Source organism: Pogona vitticeps, chromosome Z (genome assembly GCF_051106095.1).
Source record: "Pogona vitticeps strain Pit_001003342236 chromosome Z, PviZW2.1, whole genome shotgun sequence".
Taxonomy (NCBI): Eukaryota; Metazoa; Chordata; class Lepidosauria; order Squamata; family Agamidae; genus Pogona; species Pogona vitticeps.
Window position 1 is genome coordinate 2,209,590 of NC_135799.1, and position 24,218 is coordinate 2,233,807.

A 24,218-nucleotide genomic window follows, 5' to 3' on the forward strand; every position below is an offset into this window, starting at 1 on the left:
TCAGAGTTAGGTTTGTCCGATGTTCTATGGAGGCAAGATGGAGACTGTGGAAAACTAGGGCATGGGCCCTTTAAGAAATCTGTAAGAAAAGTAAGCTGAGAAAAAATCTGGGAAACCGTTCTTGCAGTTAATGTAGAGTAATGTTTCACAAGTTCTATAACATCACAGTCCAGGAGAGAATTCTCACTAGGCAGCTGCTTGGTACAGGATTGTTTGGGAGGAAGAGTAGATGAAAGGATATGGTCCTTCTGGGCCATGTTAGTAGAAGGAGCTCTTCGTGACGACGGTGTTGTAGTCGGTGTTGAAGGACGGGGTGAAAAATATGAGTCCAACCGCAGCTGTTTGGATGAAGGTAAAATCTGTGACAAATCGGGACTGTTTTTGTATCATTTCTCCCCAGGGTGAGTTCTTTAAACTGAACTAGTGGCACTGGTCTGAATCTTTCTCCACACTTCAGGCGTTTAAGCCATTTCTCCTTTAGCTCATGGGTTTTTCCAAGCTTTTCTTCCCAGCTTCACCCTTGACTGTTTTCGGGGCCAGAAGAACTATAATTCTGGCCATCGTGTGTTACCTGATAGAGAAAAAAGGAGATGTCTTGAGAATATAGCAGAGAGCAGAATCTAACTGGAGGTCAAACCAAAAATTTGCTCTGTCTTTGACTCCTTTGAAAGGCATATGTCTCCTGAAAGCTTGACTGGCAACATTTGAAAAATTTGCCGTATTGTGCAAACAACATTGGACTCCCCTTGCCTGAATTGATACTTCCCAAAGGGCCAGTGACGGGAAAATATAGTTGATTAATATTAACCACTATCCAAAATACTATTAAACATGGGCCATCAAGTCAATTCTGACTGATGGCAACCCTTTTTTCGGGGGTTTCTAGGTAGAGAATACTCAAAAGTCGTTCCCCATTCCCTGGTTCTGGGACCTTGCAGTTTTCCAAAGGCCACACAAGCTGACCTTATCCATGGGAGACACAGCAAGGAACCTCTGGTTCTGCAACCAGATAGTTAAACCACAGAGCTATCCAGCCAGCTTACTCAGAAATACAAGGAGAGGGTTTGATTAGAATTGAGGTTTTACTGGAAAAGTTCCATGGTTTACTTGCAAATTTCTTCCACTGTACAGTACTTTATTTAAAGGCATTGCAAATCCATAAATATATTGAAAATGGTGAACCCATGAAAAGAGAAAGGGAAGGAAGAGCTGGAGAACCTGGATTAATAAAAAGCCATTGTTGGCTCATGTTTAGCTTGAGATCTACAACAATTCCAACATCCCTCTCGCTCGTAGTTTTTCTGAGCCAAGTATCCCCCATCTTGTAAGTGTGCAAGTGGTTTCTTTTTCCAAGGTGCAGGACTTTGCACTTGACCGTGGCCAGGTAGGATCTTGCCAAAAAGAGAGGGGAAATATTATTAAATGTTGCGGTGAGGGTTTATGGATTAGGGTTTTTTTAAAGGAAAATTGGGTGTTGCTTTGCTGGGGTATGTCATCAGAGTATGGGACCAAATGGAGATAGGATGCTAAAATGGAATGGTTTAAAGTCTTGATAAATAAAGATAAATGTTAATGGATGAAGAGGAAGATAAATTAAACCCTACCAAGAATGAAACAAGGTATAATATTATCATATGAAATAAACTGATAAATAGAACTGACATGCAGGATTTTTGGAGAGAAGTGAAAGGAGATGTAAATTAGTTTACTTTTTATTCATCAGCATCTATGTTATTTTAGGATAGATTATATATATTTGCATCTAATGATTGTGATTTAGAGTTTGTAAGACAGACGTAGGGTTAATAAAAGTAGCAGATCACATATTGGTAAATATGAATTTTAAGGGTACATGTGATTATAAAGAAGCTAGGAGGTGGAGGTTACGTACAGGAATTTTATGTCAAAATGTCCGTAGAGATCAGGTCACTGACAAATTCAGTAAATTTAATTCTTCAACGTACTCACATAGGAAAGCCAGAGAAAGAAACTGCGTGTAGGTCAGCCAAAACCCTGAAGCTGATTCACTGGGAAAGTTTGAGGCTGCTGTAGCCACGGGCAGGCGCCTGGGATTGTAGGGGCTGAAGTTGGTATAAAAGCAGGTCAGGCAGAGCATTCGTTGCTGCCCCTTTGCTTAAGGGTGGTCAGGCTGAGAGTGGACTCGTGAGCAAACACTCATATGTTCTGTACACTCCAGTGGCCAAGAGGTGGAGCAGGAGTCCTCCAGCACCACTACCGTTCACAGAGCGACATCCCACAAGGGGAAATCCCAGAAGCTGACAGTCTGACAGTCCACCGCTTCTCTCCCAAACTCAAGGCAAAGGTCAGGGCTGTTTTTCAGCAAGTGTGGGTGGCAGTGAACAGAAGAGAGGGTGTCCCGGGTAGACCATCTTCACTGCTCCCAGTCCTGCTGTCAATATTCAGGCTGCCCTCTCCTATGGGAAGCTTGGCAACTTTTTCTCCTGCTGGCAACACAGGCACAACATTGTGCAGCAATACTGGAACTCTTTTTTTTTTTTGAATCCCGGCTACAGAAGCAAATATCCCACATTCATGCTGTAAAGTTATATAAAATAAGCCAAAGAAAACAGAACCTGAATTTTACAGCCATGAACACGCAGCATAGAGATCATGTCCAAAGTGTTCAGCAGGTGTGCCCGACAAGGACACGGGAACACGCAACTTAAGGGTGAAGATGACATCACAAGAGGCACTTCAAAATGTACTCCATTTATTCTCTTTTTTCTCTGTTTTGCATTCCTTCAGCATTTTGTTGTTTATTCTTTCCAGTGGAAACCAGCACAAAATTGAATGAGCTCCTTATGCCTTCTTAACTTATCAGGAGCTCTGACTAAAGCTCTTTCCGCATTCCATGCATTTATGTGGTTTCGCCCCAATGCGGGTTCTTTGATGTTGTAAGCTTCAACAGTCCTCCTAAGGGAATCTGAAAGCCGGAATAGAGAGGTTATAAGTCCAATGTACCCCTATTTGGATTGAGATGAGTCCTTGTCTCACCCAGGGTGTCCCACTGGCACTCATAGACCAAGTCTATTCCCAATTTAAAATCATTGAGAAACCAAAATATAATCATGAGTCTTAGAGTCATTCAGAACTCCGAGAACTCAAGAAAATACTGGACTCAAAGCACCATAGTTTGTGGCCTGTTAGAAAATCAAATTAAGTATGGTAACTACTGTGACTAAAGCTCTTTCCACATTCCATGCACTTATGTGGTTTCTCCCCAGTGTGGGTCCTTTGCTGTGATGTAAGGTTACCACTGCAACTAAAGCTCTTTCCACATTCCATGCATTTATGTGGTTTCTCCCCAGTATGGGTCCTTTGATGTGAACGCAGATTTCTTCTCCCGCTGAAACTCTTTTCACATTTCATGTTTTTGTATCGATTCGATTTCGATTTCGATACCTTTATTGGCATATGAACAGACGACAGGAAAACATAGGTACAAACAAACAATAATCAAAGGGAAAAGTAAGGTGAAAAATACTCTCAAAGCAACGGGGAATATCATAGATTATGGGTTAAAATAGAAATTTCCAATAGATATCCAGCAACGGCAGATGTAATCAAAGGACAAGAATCGCTCAGGAAAAAAACTAGGGAGTTGGGAAAAAGAGAAAGCCACGGTTCAAGACAGAGCTTTCTCAAAGAAGAATGAGCCGGGCAGTGAAATAAAATATGATCCAGGGAATCTGGTAAAGTATGACAGAAGAAACAGAGCCTATTTGCACGGGGAATCTTGGAGAAATGGCCTACATGGACCGCCGATGGGAAGATATTCAGACGAGCTTGCATAAATGCTCTTCTCTGGTCAGGATTAGTCAGTAAAGAGAAGTAGTTGGAAGGACGTCCTAGGGAAGGAGGAAGACTGAAAAAAAGGGGAGAACAGGAGGGGTTCAAATCGGCTGAAAGTGTCTCATACTCGAGCTGCCAAAGTTTGTGCTTGATCAAGGAATGGGCCTGTTGTAATCCAAGATCGAAAAGGGATTCTAGATTCAGTCCTAAAGAGAGAAGTTTAGAATCGATCAGTTGGAACCATTTTGATGTGTAAGAATCACTAAGAAGATCAAAAAGGAGAGAGTTAGAGTTAGAGTGGAGATGGATGCGGAGCCAGTATTTGAAGGTGGTAACCCAGGCAAGGGTAGACGGAAGGTGGGTTCCCAATTCGAGTACCATGGTGGAGAGGCGGATCATATTGGGAACACCTAAGATCTTTCTGAAAAAAGCAGCAGCAATGGAATCAATGTCATGGTTTACGGCCTCTATCCAGATGGGCACCCCATAAAAAAGGTGGGATAGGAGCTTACACTGAAAAATATGCATGGCTGCTGGGATAAATTGGTTGCCCGAAAGATAATGAAATTTTGAAATTGCATTGAGTTGGGTAGTTGATGTGGAAATAACCATTTTTTTATGTGGAGTCCAGTTTAGTTTGTGGTGAAAAGTCAGCCCAAGGTATTTAAATGTTGGCACTTGCTGGTAGGAGTGTGTACCGACTGACCAAAAGGACAAAGGACTAGATTTAGAAAAAACAACTATTTTTGTTTTGGAGGAATTTATACAAAGATCATTAACGGAACAGTAATCTTGAAATTTGGCTAAAAGGAGACGCAGGCCGGCTTTGGAAAGGGAGAGCAGGACTGCATCATCTGCGTAAAGGAGGACTGAAAGAGGGGCACCATTAAGAGAAGGGGAAGAGTTGGCAGCTTTAGATAAGAAAGGGGGAAGATCTGCTAAGAACAAGTTCAACAGTAAGGGGGCTAATATGCACCCTTGACGGACACCCCTGTTGACTTGAAACCTATCAGATAGAATATTGGAGTTTGGAAGACGGATCTGGCATGAGTTTGAAGAATGAAGGCACCTAAGCAGAAAGAGTAGTCGAGGGTCAATGCCCCATTGGGATAGTTTGTCCCATAAAAGAGATCTGTTAACGGAGTCAAAGGCACCTTGAAGATCTACAAAAGCGGCGAACAGTCTAGATTTATGGTGGATGGAGTATTTTTCTGCTAGATGAGACAAAAGAAGAGCGTGATCAAGGGTGGAGGCTCCAGAGCGAAAGCCTATTTGCTCTTTCCCCGGAAGATTGATGGAAGAGGCCCAAGCAGAAAGTTTGGAAAGAAGAAGTTTTGAATAGAGTTTGCCAATATAGGATAAAAGACTGATTGGATGGTAGTTACTGGGTAGGGAGGGATCACCTTTTTTAAATATTGGGATCAGGGTGGAAATTAACCAAGAGTTGGGAAAGATACCAGAGTGGTTAACTAAAGTGAAGAGATTGGCCAAGGAGTGAGACCACCAGTGAGGGTTACTGGTCAGAATCTCAGTGAGGATTTGATCTGGGCCTGGAGCCTTACCAGATTTCAATGAGCTGATTAAATCCAATATTTCATCAGAGCTAACGGGAGGCCAATCAGAGAGGGCCTGCAGTGAGGAATCGGGAGAGGGGTTAGAATTCGGGGAGAAAAAAATTGTAGAGAAGTGGGCTATCCATACCTCCAAAGAGATAGAGGAGGAAGGATCGGGAGAAAAGGAAGTAGTGGAGGAAGAAACCAGAGACCAGAAGGCCTTGTAATTATGTGATAGAATTGCTTGAAGCAGGTCAGACCACTTGCGTTGGGCGGTAAGATTTTTTTTGAGTCTAGGAATAATAAGCAGGATCTTCTGGCAATAAGGTAGAGATGTAAAGAGGCTGGGGTAGGGTTAAGGCGGAAAGAGTGAAAGAGGGACCTAACTTGCTTCTTAGCCTGCCAACAGTCAGAATCAAACCAAGAGGTAGCTCGGTTATGAGAAGGGAGGTTAGTTGGACTGCTAAGAGAGATAACTAAGGAGTCAAGAAGAGTGTTGTAGGAGGTAATAGCTGTAGAGATAGAGTCAGTTGTAGCAATGGTAAGGTTAAGATTGGAAATCTCTGGTAGTAGAGTCCAAGAAAAGAAGTCAGTTTCTGTTTGAGGAGACCATTTAAGACGGGAGGAAAGTTGTGAAGGGGGGGGTTAGATGGGAGGGAATCGAAGAGGGAAAAGTTAGGGACAAAAGAAGAGGCAAGTGATCACTGTCGGCACGGGCTCCAACAGAGAAATCAGAGAGAAAAGGGAGGAGGGCTGGAGAAGCAATGGCGTAATCAATTACGCTTGGTCCCCTAATAGAAAGATGGGTATATTCCCCAGGAATGTCCTTACCCCATGTGCCATTGAGGATGGCAATATGAAGGTTGAGGCAGAGATTGATTAAAAAGGTAGCATGAGGAGTGATAATCTTGTCTCTGGAAGTCCTTGGGCAATTGAGCCAGGGGGGAAACGACTCATCAAACTCCAAATTTATTTGTTTGGCTAGAGCAGAATTATTGGGTCCTAACCGGGTATTAAAGTCCCCCAAGATCAAAATATGGGCAGATGGATTAGCTTCCAGATTAAGATTGACAAGATTCTCTACCTCCATCCAGCTGCTATTCAGAGAAGAGGATGGAGGCGGGAAATAAAGGTTAAGAAGTAGAATTTTAAATTCGCCGTACTGAAGGAGGAAAATTTGAATATAGGATGAGGGGGAAGGGATGGAAATGAGGTTAAATAGGGAGGAGGGTTTAAAAAAGCAACAAAGACCCGCGGAGGGGCGCCCACTTGATTTAGATTTAACAGCCGGGAGATGGTAAGTAGAAAAACCCGGGATAGATGGAGGGGCTAATAACCAGGTCTCCTGTAGGAGAATAATATCAAAGCTAGAGAGAAACTTAAGCAGATCTTTATCCGAGGCTTTTTTTCTCCAGCCACCTATATTCCAAGAGATCAGTTGGAGGGAGGGTTGGGGAGATGGGGGGGCCAGGGGGGGGAACAGTCAGTCAGCAGGAGGCAGTGTTAGAGTCTAGAAGAGGGGAGGAATTCACAGAAGGCAGAATGGGGTCAGGGACTAGAGGACGGGCAGGGTCAGAGGGTGAGGCTGGAGCATCTAGTGCAGGAATAAGGTTGGTAAAATCAAAATTAAGTGGAGGGGGTTTCTGGGACATCGCGTCGACCAATGCGAAAGAGCTGGTTGAGGCACCCCGGTTGACAATACATGCGGGAGATAGGGGAATATGGGGAGGAGAAGCAGCAGGAGGATTGGAGCATGCAGGAAGGCAGTCACAAGCTTCCAGTTGGATTGAGGCAGACACAGTGTCCGGCTGGAGATCTGAGATGAGGTCTTGAGGCTTCTCCTGAGAAATAGAGGAGTGTTGCAGGATGGAGGAAGAGGGGATCAAGGGAGATGTCAGGTGGTCCATCAGCCTAGGGGCATGGGGTGCTTCATCACTCGTTGGAGATGGAGGGATCGGCGAAGTAAAGGCAAGCAGCAAGGAATCCGAGGGAGGGTGAATAGATCTGAGAGTTCGAGACGAGTTTGTCCTCTTGGGCGAGGGAGAGGCGCCAATGGAAGGAGATTGCAGGGAAGCTTTCGTTGAAATAAGCTTGGCAGTGATGGTATTCTTGAAGAAGCGGTGAGGGGTAACACCCCAACGTCGTAATAGGTTCACAGATGAGAACAGCATCCCAGGAACATAATTCGAATGAAAGGTCAGCAGTAGTCTAGTTGAGTGATAGGATGTTGACAAAGTCTCAATCCTGGAGAGATCGATGTTCCGGGTATTCACTTTTAAAAGGAAGGCGAGATGTCTCTTCGCCAGGAAGGTTCTAGACCAGCGTGGACAGCTTGTGAAACCGCTAGGGGGACAGACTGTAATAACAGCAGCGTAAGGAACATAGACCAAGTGCATTGTGGATTTAGGAGGAGCTTGAGGAAGACATCCATCAGGAAGGAGGCAAGGAGGAATTGCCTTGCAAACGTCAGAGTTAGGTTTGTCCGATGTTCTATGGAGGCAAGATGGAGACTGTGGAAAACTAGGGCGTGGGCCCTTTAAGAAATCTGTAAGAAAAGTAAGCTGAGAAAAAATCTGGGAAACCCTTCTTGCAGTTAATGTAGAGTAATGTTTCACAAGTTCTATAACATCACAGTCCAGGAGAGAATTCTCACTAGGCAGCTGCTTGGTACAGGATTGTTTGGGAGGAAGAGTAGATGAAAGGATATGGTCCTTCTGGGCCATGTTGGTAGAAGGAGCTCTTCGTGACGACGGTGTTGTAGTCGGTGTTGAAGGACGGGGTGAAAAATATGAGTCCAACCGCAGCTGTTTGGATGAAGGTAAAATCTGTGACAAATCGGGACTGTTTTTGTATCATTTCTCCCCAGGGTGAGTTCTTTAAACTGAACTAGTGGCACTGGTCTGAATCTTTCTCCACACTTCAGGCGTTTAAGCCATTTCTCCTTTAGCTCATGGGTTTTTCCAAGCTTTTCTTCCCAGCTTCACCCTTGACTGTTTTCGGGGCCAGAAGAACTATAATTCTGGCCATCGTGTGTTACCTGATAGAGAAAAAAGGAGATGTCTTGAGAATATAGCAGAGAGCAGAATCTAACTGGAGGTCAAACCAAAAATTTGCTCTGTCTTTGACTCCTCTGAAAGGCATATGTCTCCTGAAAGCTTGACTGGCAACATTTGAAAAATTTGCCGTATTGTGCAAACAACATTGGACTCCCCTTGCCTGAATTGATACTTCCCAAAGGGCCAGTGACGGGAAAATATAGTTGATTAATATTAACCACTATCCAAAATACTATTAAACATGGGCCATCAAGTCAATTCTGACTGATGGCAACCCTTTTTTGGGGGGTTTCTAGTTAGAGAATACTCAAAAGTCGTTCCCCATTCCCTGGTTCTGGGACCTTGCAGTTTTCCAAAGGCCACACAAGCTGACCTTATCCGTGGGAGACACAGCAAGGAACCTCTGGTTCTGCAACCAGATATTTAAACCACAGAGCTATCCAGCCAGCTTACTCAGAAATACAAGGAGAGGGTTTGATTAGAATTGAGGTTTTACTGGAAAAGTTCCATGGTTTACTTGCAAATTTCTTCCACTGTACAGTACTTTATTTAAAGGCATTGCAAATCCATAAATATATTGAAAATGGTGAACCCATGAAAAGAGAAAGGGAAGGAAGAGCTGGAGAACCTGGATTAAGAAAAAGCCATTGTTGGCTCATATTTAACTTGAGATCTACAACAATTCCAACATCCCTCTCGCTCCTAGTTTTTCTGAGCCAAGTATCCCCCATCTTGTAAGTGTGCAAGTGGTTACTTTTTCCAAGGTGCAGGACTTTGCACTTGACCGTGGCCAGGTAGGATCCTGCCAAAAAGAGAGGGGAAATATTATTAAATGTTGCGGTGAGGGTTTATGGATTAGGGTTTTTTTAAAGGAAAATTGGGTGTTGCTTTGCTGGGGTATGTCATCAGAGTATGGGACCAAATGGAGATAGGATGCTAAAATGGAATGGTTTAAAGTCTTGATAAATAAAGATAAATGTTAATGGATGAAGAGGAAGATAAATTAAACCCTACCAAGAATGAAACAAGGTATAATATTATCATATGAAATAAACTGATAAATAGAACTGACATGCAGGATTTTTGGAGAGAAGTGAAAGGAGATGTATATTAGTTTACTTTTTATTCATCAGCATCTATGTTATTTTAGGATAGATTATATATATTTGCATCTAATGATTGTGATTTAGAGTTTGTAAGACAGACGTAGGGTTAATAAAAGTAGCAGATCACATATTGGTAAATATGAATTTTAAGGGTACATGTGATTATAAAGAAGCTAGGAGGTGGAGGTTACGTACAGGAATTTTATGTCAAAATGTTCGTATAGATCAGGTCACTGAGAAATTCAGTAAATTTAATTCTTCAACGTACTCACATAGGAAAGCCAGAGAAACAAACTGCGTGTAAGTCAGCCAAAACCCTGAAGCTGATTCACTGGGAAAGTTTGAGGCTGCTGTAGTCACGGGCAGGCCCCCGGGATTGTAGAGGCTGAAGTTGGTATAAAAGCAGGTCAGGCAGAGCATTCGTTGCTGCCCCTTTGCTTAAGGGTGGTCAGGCTGAGAGTGGACTCGTGAGCAAACACTCATATGTTCTGTACACTCCAGTGGCCAAGAGGTGGAGCAGGAGTCCTCCAGCACCACTACCGTTCACAGAGCGACATCCCACAAGGGGAAATCCCAGAAGCTGACAGTCTGACAGTCCACCGCTTCTCTCCCAAACTCAAGGCAAAGGTGAGGGCTGTTTTTCAGCAAGTGTGGGTGGCAGTGAACAGAAGAGAGGTTGTCCCGGGTAGACCATCTTCACTGCTCCCAGTCCTGCTGTCAATATTCAGGCTGCCCTCTCCTATGGGAAGCTTGGCAACTTTTTCTCCCGCTGGCAACACAGGCACAACATTGTGCAGCAATACTGGAACTTTTTTTTTTTTTTGAATCCCGGCTACAGAAGCAAATATCCCACATTCATGCTGTAAAGTTATATAAAATAAGCCAAAGAAAACAGAACCTGAATTTTACAGCCATGAACACTCAGCATAGAGATCATGTCCAAAGTGTTCAGCAGGTGTGCCCGACAAGGACACGGGAACACGCAACTTAAGGGTGAAGATGACATCACAAGAGGCACTTCAAAATGTACTCCATTTATTCTCTTTTTTCTCTGTTTTGCATTACTTCAGCATTTTGTTGTTTATTCTTTCCAGTGGAAACCAGCACAAAATTGAATGAGCTCCTTATGCCTTCTTAACTTATCAGGAGCTCTGACTAAAGCTCTTTCCGCATTCCATGCATTTATGTGGTTTCGCCCCAATGCGGGTTCTTTGATGTTGTAAGCTTCAACAGTCCTCCTAAGAGAATCTGAAAGCCGGAATAGAGAGGTTATAAGTACAATGTACCCCTATTTGGATTGAGATGAGTCCTTGTCTCACCCAGGGTGTCCCACTGGCACTCATACACCAAGTCTATTCCCAATTTAAAATCATTGAGAAACCAAAATATAATCATGAGTCTTAGAGTCATTCAGAACTCCGAGAACTCAAGAAAATACTGGACTCAAAGCACCATAGTTTGTGGCCTGTTAGAAAATCAAATTAAGTATGGTAACAGGTTGTCTGTTCAAGACACCAAACAAAAGTTCTTAAGTATAATTGTTTTATTAGAAAAATAAAGATTTAGTTGAATTCAGTTTATTGCAAAGCATAGCATTCAAAATCATTTCCATAACTAAGGCGATTAGAAACTTAGCAAACTCCAGCTACAAAAATAAAATAATAAAATCACTAAGAAAAATACTCACTAGATAAGGAATAGGTAAGGCAGAGCCCTCCTTTCCATTCTCCTACTAAGAACTACATCCTAGCAAAATACTGGAAACTTCACCAATCAGGACAAAGGACTGCTCGTCTCTCTCTCCTCCTTCCTTTCGCATGGGACTGCAGGTGCTGTTTCCATTTTCCCTACGTTTTGGCTCTTTCTTCGGCCTTGGCCAAGCTAACTGCAAGATAACATTGCTAGCTGGCTGTGAAGAAAAACAGCATCTCGATGCTTCTAGTAAAAATGACACAGACCCAAAATGGATTCCTTCTACATCATTCCATGACTGCAAATCCCATTTAGAAATTACATTCTAGCTTCAATAACCTACTGTACATCATGACAGATGTAACCTAAGCTTACCACTCTGACTCAAGTTTGCGAGCACCCAGGGGCTTCTAAAAGAACACCTGATGCTTGAACAGAGAGGTTCCAGGTGTAAGTGTACTCCTAAAACATTTGAGCAGAGTCCAGGCAACCCAGCCAGGCAGTACCACTTACCCTTTTCCCAAGTCTGTTCTAATGAGCAATTAATTGAGAACAACCAAAGCTAGAAATCATGAGTTTTAAAGTCTGTCAAGACAAACAAAACTCACGCTAGTAATGGACTCAAGTAGCATCTCTGTGGCCTGTCACTTAGTATTTCAGATTTGCTGTTCAAGAGACCAAATTTAGGATTTTAAGAATTATTGTTTTATTAGAAAAATAAAGAATTTAGAGATATTCAGTTTGTTGCAAAAGCATAGCATTCCAGTAGATTTCCATGAATAACAGCAGTTAGAATCTTAGCAAATTCCAGCTACAAAAATAAAATAAAAAACTCTAAAAATAGCTTAGAAAGTAAGCTAGGCATAGTCCCCTTTTCTGTATGCTTTCTCTGAACTACATCCTAGCATAACAGCAAAAACTGGCATTTGGAACTCAAAACTCCATCCTAAAATCAATACTAAAATCATTCCAAAAATCCAAGCTCTCTCGGTCTCCATTCTCCATTTTTCTTTCATGCTGGGACCACCCTTCTTCTCCACTGTTCTGTGATGTTAACCAATCAGCATAAAGGGCTGTCTCTTCACACTCCACCTTCATTTCCCACGGGATGTGCTAGGTGTTGTTGTCCTTTGTCCTGACGATGTGTCTTGGCTCCTTATTGTCTCTGGCTAAGGCAGCTTCATGGAAAATTCCAGTTAGCTCTAGGAGAAACAGCTTCTCGAAGCATCCAGTTATGCTAACACAGACCAATATGGATTCCTTCTACAAAATTCCATGACTTCAAATCCCATTAGTAAATCACATTTTAGTCTTCATAACCTAAACCATGACATGCCACCTCTGGGAGTTCCAAAAATCTGAAACAGGAAATCTAGTTTTCATTTTTGGCTACTAATTACAATAATAAGCAGTAATTAGCTGGTTACATAGTGCAAATACTAATGATGAACTTTAACACATTCAAAATAGCATTTAATCTAGCAAAGCATTGAGGTAGAAAAACATTCTAACAGCAACATGTAAATACATTCTTTAGGTTAAGCACTTCTACTATCTGAAAAATAGAAAAACAGTCATGTTAGTAATACTCAATACAGTACGCACTCTACATGTGCTCAGGAACATATCAGTAGTGAAACAGTGAAACATTAACAGTGTTTCAACGGTCTGTCACATCTTGATCTTCACAATACATTCTGGAAAGACCATCTGCTACAACATTCAACTTTCCAAGAATGTGCTGAACTTCAAAATCAAAATCTTGTAATGCCAAATGCCATCTCAGCAATTTCTGATTGTGAGATTTCATCTTCTGCAACCAAACCAAAGCTCTATGATCTGTCTGCAGAGTGAATTTACATCCCCACAGATAAGGCCTAAGAAGATTAGGAGACCAGATAATAGATAAGCCCTCTTTTTCTGGAACTGAGTAATTTCTTTCTCTTTCTAAGAGTTTTCTGGAGAAATATGAGATTGGATTAGGAATCCCATCTTCCCCTTTCTGTAACAGTACAGCTCCAAGACTCAAATCGGAAGCATCTGTTTGTAGAATGAATGGTATGTCAAAGTCAGGTGATTTTAGTATAGGTGCAGCACTAATCTTTGCCTTTAAGGCTTCAAAAGCACCTTGACACTCAGGTGTCCATTTTACCTTGACAGGCTGTCTTTTCTTAGTTAGCTCCGTCAAAGGCGTTGCCAAATAACTGAAATCAGGAATGAATTTTCTTTAATAGCCAAATAGGCCCAAAAAGGATTGAACTTGCTTTTTAGTTGTAGGAACAGGCAAATCATTTATGGCTTGTAAAGGCTGGACCTCTCCTTGTCCAATTAAATGACCCAAGCACATGACTTTTCCCCACATCCACTGACATTTAGTCTCTTTGACTGTCAATCCTGCTTGCTGGATTCTAGACAACACACTTTCAATGTGTGACATGTGAGATTCAAAATCAGAACTGAAAACTGCAATATCATCAAGATAAACACTAGCAAATGTAAGACCATGCAAAAGCTTGTCTATCCTCTGAAATGAAGCACCGGCGTTTTTTAAAACAAATGGTAAACCATGACAAAGCTCTTTCCACATTCCATGCATTCATGTGGTTTCTCCCCAGTGCAGGTTCCTTGATGTAACCTAAGGGCATCACTGCAACTAAAGCTCATTCCATTCATTTATGTGGTTTCTCCCGAATGTGAGACCTTTGATGTACCCTAAGGTTACCACTGCGACTAAAGCTCTTTCCACATTCCATGCATTTATATGGTTTCTCCCCAGTGTGGGTCCTTTGATGTAACCTAAGATTACCACTGTGACTAAAGCTCTTTCCACATTCGATGCATTTATGTGGTTTCTGCCCAGTGTGGGTCCTTTGATGTACCCTAAGGTTACCACTCTGACTAAAGCTCTTTCCACATTCCGTGCATTTATGTGGTTTCTCCCCAGTGTGGGTCCTTAGATGTAACCTAAGATTACCACTGTGACTAAAGCTCTTTCCACATTCCGTGCATTTATGTGGTTTCTCCCCAGTGTGGGTCCTTTGATGTAACCTAAGATTACCACTGTGACTAAAGCTCTTTCCACATTCCATGCATTTATGTGGTTTCTCCCCAGTGTGGGTCCTTAGATGTAACGTAAGGTCACCACTGCGACTAAAGCTCTTTCCACATTCCATGCATTTATGTGGTTTCTCCCCAGTGTGGGTCCTTTGATGTGACCTAAGCGGACTACTGTGACTAAAGCTCTTTCCACATTCAATGCATTTATGTGGTTTCTCCCCAGTATGGGTTCTTTCATGTATCCTAAAATGACCACTGTGACTAAAGGTCTTTCCACATTCCGTGCATTTATGTGGTTTCTCCCCAGTGTGGGTCCTTTGATGTGACCTAAGATGACCACTGTGAATAAAGCTCTTTCCACATTCCGTGCATTTATGTGGTTTCTCCCCAGTGTGGGTCCTTAGATGTGACGTAAGGTCACCACTGCGACTAAAGCTCTTTCCACATTCCATGCATTTATGTGGTTTCTCCCCAGTGTGGGTCCTTTGATGTACCCTAAGGTTACCACTCTGACTAAAGCTCTTTCCACATTCCGTGCATTTATGTGGTTTCTCCCCAGTGTGGGTCCTTTGATGTAACCTAAGATTACCACTGTGACTAAAGCTCTTTCCACATTCCATGCATTTATGTGGTTTCTCCCCAGTGTGGGTCCTTAGATGTAACGTAAGGTCACCACTGCGACTAAAGCTCTTTCCACATTCCATGCATTTATGTGGTTTCTCCCCAGTGTGGGTCCTTTGATGTGACCTAAGCGGACTACTGTGACTAAAGCTCTTTCCACATTCGATGCATTTATGTGGTTTCTCCCCAGTGTGGGTTCTTTCATGTATCCTAAAATGACCACTGTGACTAAAGGTCTTTCCACATTCCGTGCATTTATGTGGTTTCTCCCCCGTGTGGGTCCTTTGATGTGAACGCAGATTTCTTCTCCCGCTGAAACTCTTTTCACATTTCATGTTTTTGTATCATTTCTCCCCAGGGTGAGTTCTTTAAACTGAAATAGTGGCACTGGTCTGAAGCTTTCTCCACACTTCAGGCGTTTAAGCCATTTCTCCATTAGCTCATGGGTTTTTCTAAGCTTTTCTTCCCAGCTTCACACTTGACTGTTTTCAGGGCTAGAAGTATAATTCTGGCCATCGTGTGTTACCTGATAGAGAAAAAAGGAGATGTCTTGAGAATATAGCAGAGAGCAGAATCTAACTGGAGGTCAAACCAAAAATTTGCTCTGTCTTTGACTCCTTTGAAAGGCATATGTCTCCTGAAGGCTTGACTGGCAACATTTGAAAAATTTGCCGTATTGTGCAAACAACATTGGACTCCACTTGCCTGAATTGATACTTCCCAAAGGGCCAGTGATGGGAAAATATAGTTGATTAATATTAACCACTATCCAAAATACTATTAAACATGGGCCATCAAGTCAATTCTGACTGATGGCAACCCTTTTTTCGGGGGTTTCTAGGTAGAAAATACTCTAAAGTCTTTCCCCTTTCCCTGTTTCTGAGACCCTGCTGTTTTCCAAAGGCCACACAAGCTGACCTTATCCGTGGGAGAAACAGCAGGCATCCTCTGGTTCTGCAACCAGATATTTAAACCACAGAGCTATCCAGCCAGCTTACTCAGAAATACAAGGAGAGGGTTTGATTAGAATTGAGGTTTTACTGGAAAAGTTCCATGGTTTACTTGCAAATTTCTTCCACTGCTTGAGATCTACAACAATTCCAACATCCCTCTCGCTCATAGTTTTTCTGAGCCAAGTATCCCCCATCTTGTAAGTGTGCAAGTGGTTTCTTTTTCCAAGGTGCAGGACTTTGCACTTGACCGTGGCCAGGTAGGATCTTGCCAAAAAGAGAGGGGAAATATTATTAAATGTTGCGGTGAGGGTTTATGGATTAGGGTTTTTTTAAAGGAAAATTGGGTGTTGCTTTGCTGGGGTATGTCATCAGAGTATGGGACCAAATGGAGATAGGATGCTAAAATGGAATGGTTTAAAGTCTTGATAAATAAAGATAAATGTTCATGGATGAAGAGGAAGATAAATTAAACCCTACCAAGAATGAAACAAGGTATAATATTATCATATGAAATAAACTGATAAATAGAACTGACATGCAGGATTTTTGGAGAGAAGTGAAAGGAGATGTAAATTAGTTTACTTTTTATTCATCAGCATCTATGTTATTTTAGGATAGATTATATATATTTGCATCTAGTGATTGTGATTTAGAGTTTGTAAGACAGACGTAGGGTTAATAAAAGTAGCAGATCACATATTGGTAAATATGAGGTTTAAGGGTACATGTGATTATAAAGAAGCTAGGAGGTGGAGGTTACGTACAGGAATTTTATGTCAAAATGTTCGTATAGATCAGGTCACTGAGAAATTCAGTAAATTTAATTCTTCAACCTACTCACATAGGAAAGCCAGAGAAGCAAACTGCGTGTAGGTCAGCCAAACCCCTGAAGCTGATTCACTGGGAAAGTTTGAGGCTGCTGTAGCCACGGGCAGGCCCCTGGGATTGTAGGGGCTGAAGTTGGTATAAAAGCAGGTCAGGCAGAGCATTCGTTGCTGCCCCTTTGCTTAAGGGTGGTCAGGCTGAGAGTGGACTCGTGAGCAAACACTCATATGTTCTGTACACTCCAGTGGCCAAGAGGTGAAGCAGGAGTCCTCCAGCACCACTACCGTTCACAGAGCGACATCCCACAAGGGGAAATCCCAGAAGCTGACAGTCCGACAGTCCACCGCTACTCTCTCAAACCCAAGGCAAAGGTCAGGGCTGTCTTTCAGGTAGTGTGGATGGCAGGGAGCAGAAGAGAGGGGGTCCTGGGTAAACCATCTTCACTGCTCCCAGTCCTGCTGTCAATATTCAGGCTGCCCTCTCCTGTGGGAAGCTTGGCAACTTTTTCCCCCTGCTGGCAACACAGGCACAACATTGTGCAGCAATACTGGAAGTTTTTTTTTTTTTGAATCCCGGCTACAGAAGCAAATATCCCACATTCATGCTGTAAAGTTATATAAAATAAGCCAAAGAAAACAGAACCTGAATTTTACAGCCATGAACACTCAACATAGAGATCATGTCCAAAGTGTTCAGCAGGTGTGCCCGACAAGGACACGGGAACACGCAACTTAAGGGTGAAGATGACATCACAAGAGGCACTTCAAAATGTACTCCATTTATTCTCTTTTTTCTCTGTTTTGCATTACTTCAGCATTTTGTTGTTTATTCTTTCCAGTGGAAACCAGCACAAAATTGAATGAGCTCCTTATGCCTTCTTAACTTATCAGGAGCTCTGACTAAAGCTCTTTCCACATTCCATGCATTTATGTGGTTTCTCCCCAGTGTGGGTCCTTTGATGTACCTTAAGGTCACTACTGTGACTAAAGCTCTTTCCACATTCCATGCACTTATGTGGTTTCTCCCCAGTGTGGGTCCTTTGATGTGATGTAAAGTTACCACTGCAACTAAAGCTCTTTCCACATTCCATGCATTTATGTGGTTTCTCCCCAGTATGGGTCCTTTGATGTGAACGCAGATTTCTTCTCCCGCTGAAACTCTTTTCACATTTCATGTTTTTGTATCGATTCGATTTCGATTCCTTTATTGGCATATGAACAGACAACAGGAAAACATAGGTACAAACAAACAATAATCAAAGGGAAAAGTAAGGTGAAAAATACTCTCAAAGCAACGGGGAATATCATAGATTATGGGTTAAAATAGAAATTTCCAATAGATATCCAGCAACGGCAGATGTAATCAAAGGACAAGAATCGCTCAGGAAAAAAACTAGGGAGTTGGTTAAAAGAGAAAGCCACGGTTCAAGACAGAGCTTTCTCAAAGAAGAATGAGCCGGGCAGTGAAATAAAATATGATCCAGGGAATCTGGTAAAGTATGACAGAAGAAACAGAGCCTATTTGCACGGGGAATCTTGGAGAAACGGCCTACATGGACCGCCGATGGGAAGATATTCAGACGAGCTTGCATAAATGCTCTTCTCTGGTCAGGATTAGTCAGTAAAGAGAAGTAGTGGGAAGGACGTCCTAGGGAAGGAGGAAGACTGAAAAAAAGGGGAGAACAGGAGGGGTTCAAATCGGCTGAAAGTGTCTCATACTCGAGCTGCCAAAGTTTGTGCTTGATCAAGGAATGGGCCTGTTGTAATCCAAGATCGAAAAGGGATTCTAGATTCAGTCCTAAAGAGAGAAGTTTAGAATCGATCAGTTGGAACCATTTTGATGTGTAAGAATCACTAAGAAGATCAAAAAGGAGAGAGTTAGAGTTAGAGTGGAGATGGATGCGGAGCCAGTATTTGAAGGTGGTAACCCAGGCAAGGGTAGACGGAAGGTGGGTTCCCAATTCGAGTACCATGGTGGAGAGGCGGATCATATTGGGAACACCTAAGATCTTTCTGAAAAAAGCAGCAGCAATGGAATCAATGTCATGGTTTACGGCCTCTATCCAGATGGGCATCCCATAAAAAAGGTGGGATAGGAGCTTACACTGAAAAATATGCATGGCTGCTGGGATAAATTGGTTGCCCGAAAGATAATGAAATTTTGAAATTGCATTGAGTTGGGTAGTTGATGTGGAAATAACCAGTTTTTTATGTGGAGTCCAGTTTAGTTTGTGGTGAAAAGTCAGCCCAAGGTATTTAAATGTTGGCACTTGCTGGTAGGAGTGTGTACCGACTGACCAAAAGGACAAAGGACTAGATTTAGAAAAAACAACTATTTTTGTTTTGGAGGAATTTATACAAAGATCATTAACGGAACAGTAATCTTGAAATTTGGCTAAAAGGAGACGCAGGCCGGCTTTGGAAAGGGAGAGCAGGACTGCATCATCTGCGTAAAGGAGGACTGAAAGAGGGGCACCATTAAGAGAAGGGGAAGAGTTGGCAGCTTTAGATAAGAAAGGGGGAAGATCTGCTAAGAACAAGTTCAACAGTAAGGGGGCTAATATGCACCCTTGACGGACACCCCTGTTGACTTGAAACCTATCAGATAGAATATTGGAGTTTGGAAGACGGATCTGGCATGAGTTTGAAGAATGAAGGCGCCTAAGCAGAAAGAGTAGTCGAGGGTCAATGCCCCATTGGGATAGTTTGTCCCATAAAAGAGATCTGTTAACGGAGTCAAAGGCACCTTGAAGATCTACAAAAGCGGCGAACAGTCTAGATTTATGGTGGATGGAGTATTTTTCTGCTAGATGAGACAAAAGAAGAGCGTGATCAAGGGTGGAGGCTCCAGAGCGAAAGCCTATTTGCTCTTTCCCCGGAAGATTGATGGAAGAGGCCCAAGCAGAAAGTTTGGAAAGAAGAAGTTTTGAATAGAGTTTGCCAATATAGGATAAAAGACTGATTGGATGGTAGTTACTGGGTAGGGAGGGATCACCTTTTTTAAATATTGGGATCAGGGTGGAAATTAACCAAGAGTTGGGAAAGATACCAGAGTGGTTAACTAAAGTGAAGAGATTGGCCAAGGAGTGAGACCACCAGTGAGGGTTACTGGTCAGAATCTCAGTGAGGATTTGATCTGGGCCTGGAGCCTTACCAGATTTCAATGAGCTGATTAAATCCAATATTTCATCAGAGGTAACGGGAGGCCAATCAGAGAGGGCCTGCAGTGAGGAATCGGGAGAGGGGTTAGAATTCGGGGAGAAAAAAATTGTAGAGAAGTGGGCTATCCATACCTCCAAAGAGATAGAGGAGGAAGGATCGGGAGAAAAGGAAGTAGTGGAGGAAGAAACCAGAGACCAGAAGGCCTTGTAATTATGTGATAGAATTGCTTGAAGCAGGTCAGACCACTTGCGTTGGGCGGAAAGATGTTTTTTTGAGTCTAGGAATAATAAGCAGGATCTTCTGGCAATAAGGTAGAGATGTAAAGAGGCTGGGGTAGGGTTAAGGCGGAAAGAGTGAAAGAGGGACCTAACTTGCTTCTTAGCCTGCCAACAGTCAGAATCAAACCAAGAGGTAGCTCGGTTATGAAAAGGGAGGTTAGTTGGACTGCTAAGAGAGATAACTAAGGAGTCAAGAAGAGTGTTGTAGGAGGTAATAGCTGTGGAGATAGAGTCAGTTGTAGCAATGGTACGGTTAAGATTGGAAATCTCTGGTAGTAGAGTCCAAGAAAAGAAGTCAGTTTCTGTTTGAGGAGACCATTTAAGACGGGAGGAAAGTTGTGAAGGGGGGGTTAGAGGGGAGGGAATCGAAGAGGGAAAGGTTAGGGACAAAAGAAGAGGCAAGTGATCACTGTCGGCACGGGCTCCAACAGAGAAATCAGAGAGAAAAGGGAGGAGGGCTGGAGAAGCAATGGCGTAATCAATTACGCTTGGTCCCCTAATAGAAAGATGGGTATATTCCCCAGGAATGTCCTTACCCCATGTGCCATTGAGGATGGCAATATGAAGGTTGAGGCAGAGATTGATTAAAAAGGTAGCATGAGGAGTGATAATCTTGTCTCTGGAAGTCCTTGGGCAATTGAGCCAGGGGGGAAACGACTCATCAAACTCCAAATTTATTTGTTTGGCTAGAGCAGAATTATTGGGTCCTAACCGGGTATTAAAGTCCCCCAAGATCAAAATATGGGCAGATGGATTAGCTTCCAGATTAAGATTGACAAGATTCTCTACCTCCATCCAGGTGCTATTCAGAGAAGAGGATGGAGGCGGGAAATAAAGGTTAAGAAGTAGAATTTTAAATTCGCCGTACTGAAGGAGGAAAATTTGAATATAGGATGAGGGGGAAGGGATGGAAATGAGGTTAAATAGGGAGGAGGGTTTAAAAAAGCAACAAAGACCCGCGGAGGGGCGCCCACTTGATTTAGATTTAACAGCCGGGAGATGGTAAGTAGAAAAACCCGGGATAGATGGAGGGGCTAATAACCAGGTCTCCTGTAGGAGAATAATATCAAAGCTAGAGAGAAACTTAAGCAGATCTTTATCCGAGGCTTTTTTTCTCCAGCCACCTATATTCCAAGAGATCAGTTGGAGGGAGGGTTGGGGAGATGGGGGGGCCAGGGGGGGAACAGTCAGTCAGCAGGAGGCAGTGTTAGAGTCTAGAAGAGGGGAGGAATTCACAGAAGGCAGAATGGGGTCAGGGACTAGAGGACGGGCAGGGTCAGAGGGTGAGGCTGGAGCATCTAGTGCAGGAATAAGGTTGGTAAAATCAAAATTAAGTGGAGGGGGTTTCTGGGACATAGCGTCGACCAATGCGAAAGAGCTGGTTGAGGCACCCCGGTTGACAATACATGCGGGAGATAGGGGAATATGGGGAGGAGAAGCAGCAGGAGGATTGGAGCCTGCAGGAAGGCAGTCACAAGCTTCCAGTTGGATTGAGGCAGACACAGTGTCCGGCTGGAGATCTGAGATGAGGTCTTGAGGCTTCTCCTGAGAAATAGAGGAGTGTTGCAGGATGGAGGAAGAGGGGATCAAGGGAGATGTCAGGTGGTCCATCAGCCTAGGGGCATGGGGTGCTTCATCACTCGTTGGAGATGGAGGGATCGGCGAAGTAAAGGCAAGCAGCAAGGAATCCGAGGGAGGGTGAATAGATCTGAGAGTTTGAGACGAGTTTGTCCTCTTGGGCGAGGGAGAGGCGCCAATGGAAGGAGATTGCTGGGAAGCTTTCGTTGAAATAAGCTTGGCAGTGATGGTATTCTTGAAGAAGCGGTGAGGGGTAACACCCCAACGTCGTAATAGGTTCACAGACGAGAATAGCATCCCAGGAACATAATTCGAATGAAAGGTCAGCAGTAGTCTAGTTGAGTGATAGGATGTTGACAAAGTCTCAATCCTGGAGAGATCGATGTTCCGGGTATTCACTTTTAAAAGGAAGGCGAGATGTCTCTTCACCAGGAAGGTTCTAAACCAGCGTGGACAGCTTGTGAAACCGCTAGGGGGACAGACTGTAATAACAGCAACGTAAGGAACATAGACCAAGTGCATTGTGGATTTAGGAGGAGCTTGAGGAAGACATCCATCAGGATGGAGGCAAGGAGGAATTGCCTTGCAAACGTCAGAGTTAGGTTTGTCCGATGTTCTATGGAGGCAAGATGGAGACTGTGGAAAACTAGGGCGTGGGCCCTTTAAGAAATCTGTAAGAAAAGTAAGCTGAGAAAAAATCTGGGAAACCGTTCTTGCAGTTAATGTAGAGTAATGTTTCACAAGTTCTATAACATCACAGTCCAGGAGAGAATTCTCACTAGGCAGCTGCTTGGTACAGGATTGTTTGGGAGGAAGAGTAGATGAAAGGATATGGTCCTTCTGGGCCATGTTGGTAGAAGGAGCTCTTCGTGACGACGGTGTTGTAGTCGGTGTTGAAGGACGGGGTGAAAAATATGAGTCCAACCGCAGCTGTTTGGATGAAGGTAAAATCTGTGACAAATCGGGACTGTTTTTGTATCATTTCTCCCCAGGGTGAGTTCTTTAAACTGAACTAGTGGCACTGGTCTGAATCTTTCTCCACACTTCAGGCGTTTAAGCCATTTCTCCTTTAGCTCATGGGTTTTTCCAAGCTTTTCTTCCCAGCTTCACCCTTGACTGTTTTCGGGGCCAGAAGAACTATAATTCTGGCCATCGTGTGTTACCTGATAGAGAAAAAAGGAGATGTCTTGAGAATATAGCAGAGAGCAGAATCTAACTGGAGGTCAAACCAAAAATTTGCTCTGTCTTTGACTCCTTTGAAAGGCATATGTCTCCTGAAAGCTTGACTGGGAACATTTGAAAAATTTGCCGTATTGTGCAAACAACATTGGACTCCCCTTGCCTGAATTGATACTTCCCAAAGGGCCAGTGACGGGAAAATATAGTTGATTAATATTAACCACTATCCAAAATACTATTAAACATGGGCCATCAAGTCAATTCTGACTGATGGCAACCCTTTTTTCGGGGGTTTCTAGGTAGAGAATACTCAAAAGTCGTTCCCCATTCCCTGGTTCTGGGACCTTGCAGTTTTCCAAAGGCCACACAAGCTGACCTTATCCGTGGGAGACACAGCAAGGAACCTCTGGTTCTGCAACCAGATATTTAAACCACAGAGCTATCCAGCCAGCTTACTCAGAAATACAAGGAGAGGGTTTGATTAGAATTGAGGTTTTACTGGAAAAGTTCCATGGTTTACTTGCAAATTTCTTCCACTGTACAGTACTTTATTTAAAGGCATTGCAAATCCATAAATATATTGAAAATGGTGAACCCATGAAAAGAGAAAGGGAAGGAAGAGCTGGAGAACCTGGATTAAGAAAAAGCCATTGTTGGCTCATATTTAGCTTGAGATCTACAACAATTCCAACATCCCTCTCGCTCGTAGTTTTTCTGAGCCAAGTATCCCCCATCTTGTAAGTGTGCAAGTGGTTTCTTTTTCCAAGGTGCAGGACTTTGCACTTGACCGTGGCCAGGTAGGATCTTGCCAAAAAGAGAGGGGAAATATTATTAAATGTTGCGGTGAGGGTTTATGGATTAGGGTTTTTTTAAAGGAAAATTGGGTGTTGCTTTGCTGGGGTATGTCATCAGAGTATGGGACCAAATGGAGATAGGATGCTAAAATGGAATGGTTTAAAGTCTTGATAAATAAAGATAAATGTTAATGGATGAAGAGGAAGATAAATTAAACCCTACCAAGAATGAAACAAGGTATAATATTATCATATGAAATAAACTGATAAATAGAACTGACATGCAGGATTTTTGGAGAGAAGTGAAAGGAGATGTAAATTAGTTTACTTTTTATTCATCAGCATCTATGTTATTTTAGGATAGATTATATATATTTGCATCTAGTGATTGTGATTTAGAGTTTGTAAGACAGGCGTAGGGTTAATAAAAGTAGCAGATCACATATTGGTAAATATGAGGTTTAAGGGTACATGTGATTATAAAGAAGCTAGGAGGTGGAGGTTACGTACAGGAATTTTATGTCAAAATGTTCGTATAGATCAGGTCACTGA

General features: G+C 42.8%; 2 protein-coding genes and 1 pseudogene across 3 annotated transcripts in view; 1 reads left to right on the forward strand and 2 right to left on the reverse strand.

Annotated features, from left to right (window-relative positions):
• The window catches only part of LOC140702929 (uncharacterized), a 547,856-nt pseudogene that overhangs the window by 486,130 nt on the left and 37,508 nt on the right, over window positions 1–24,218 (forward strand). The window lies entirely within an intron of this gene.
• Window positions 1–24,218, reverse strand: part of LOC140702944 (uncharacterized) — a 540,061-nt gene that overhangs the window by 461,951 nt on the left and 53,892 nt on the right. The window lies entirely within an intron of this gene.
• LOC144585084 (uncharacterized) lies at window positions 13,582–18,073 on the reverse strand. Its single transcript, XM_078382597.1, is given in 3 exon segments — window positions 13,582–15,201; window positions 15,785–15,788; window positions 17,571–18,073. Coding segments are annotated over 3 exon segments (1,818 nt in total). The 5' UTR covers window positions 17,890–18,073; the 3' UTR covers window positions 13,582–13,706.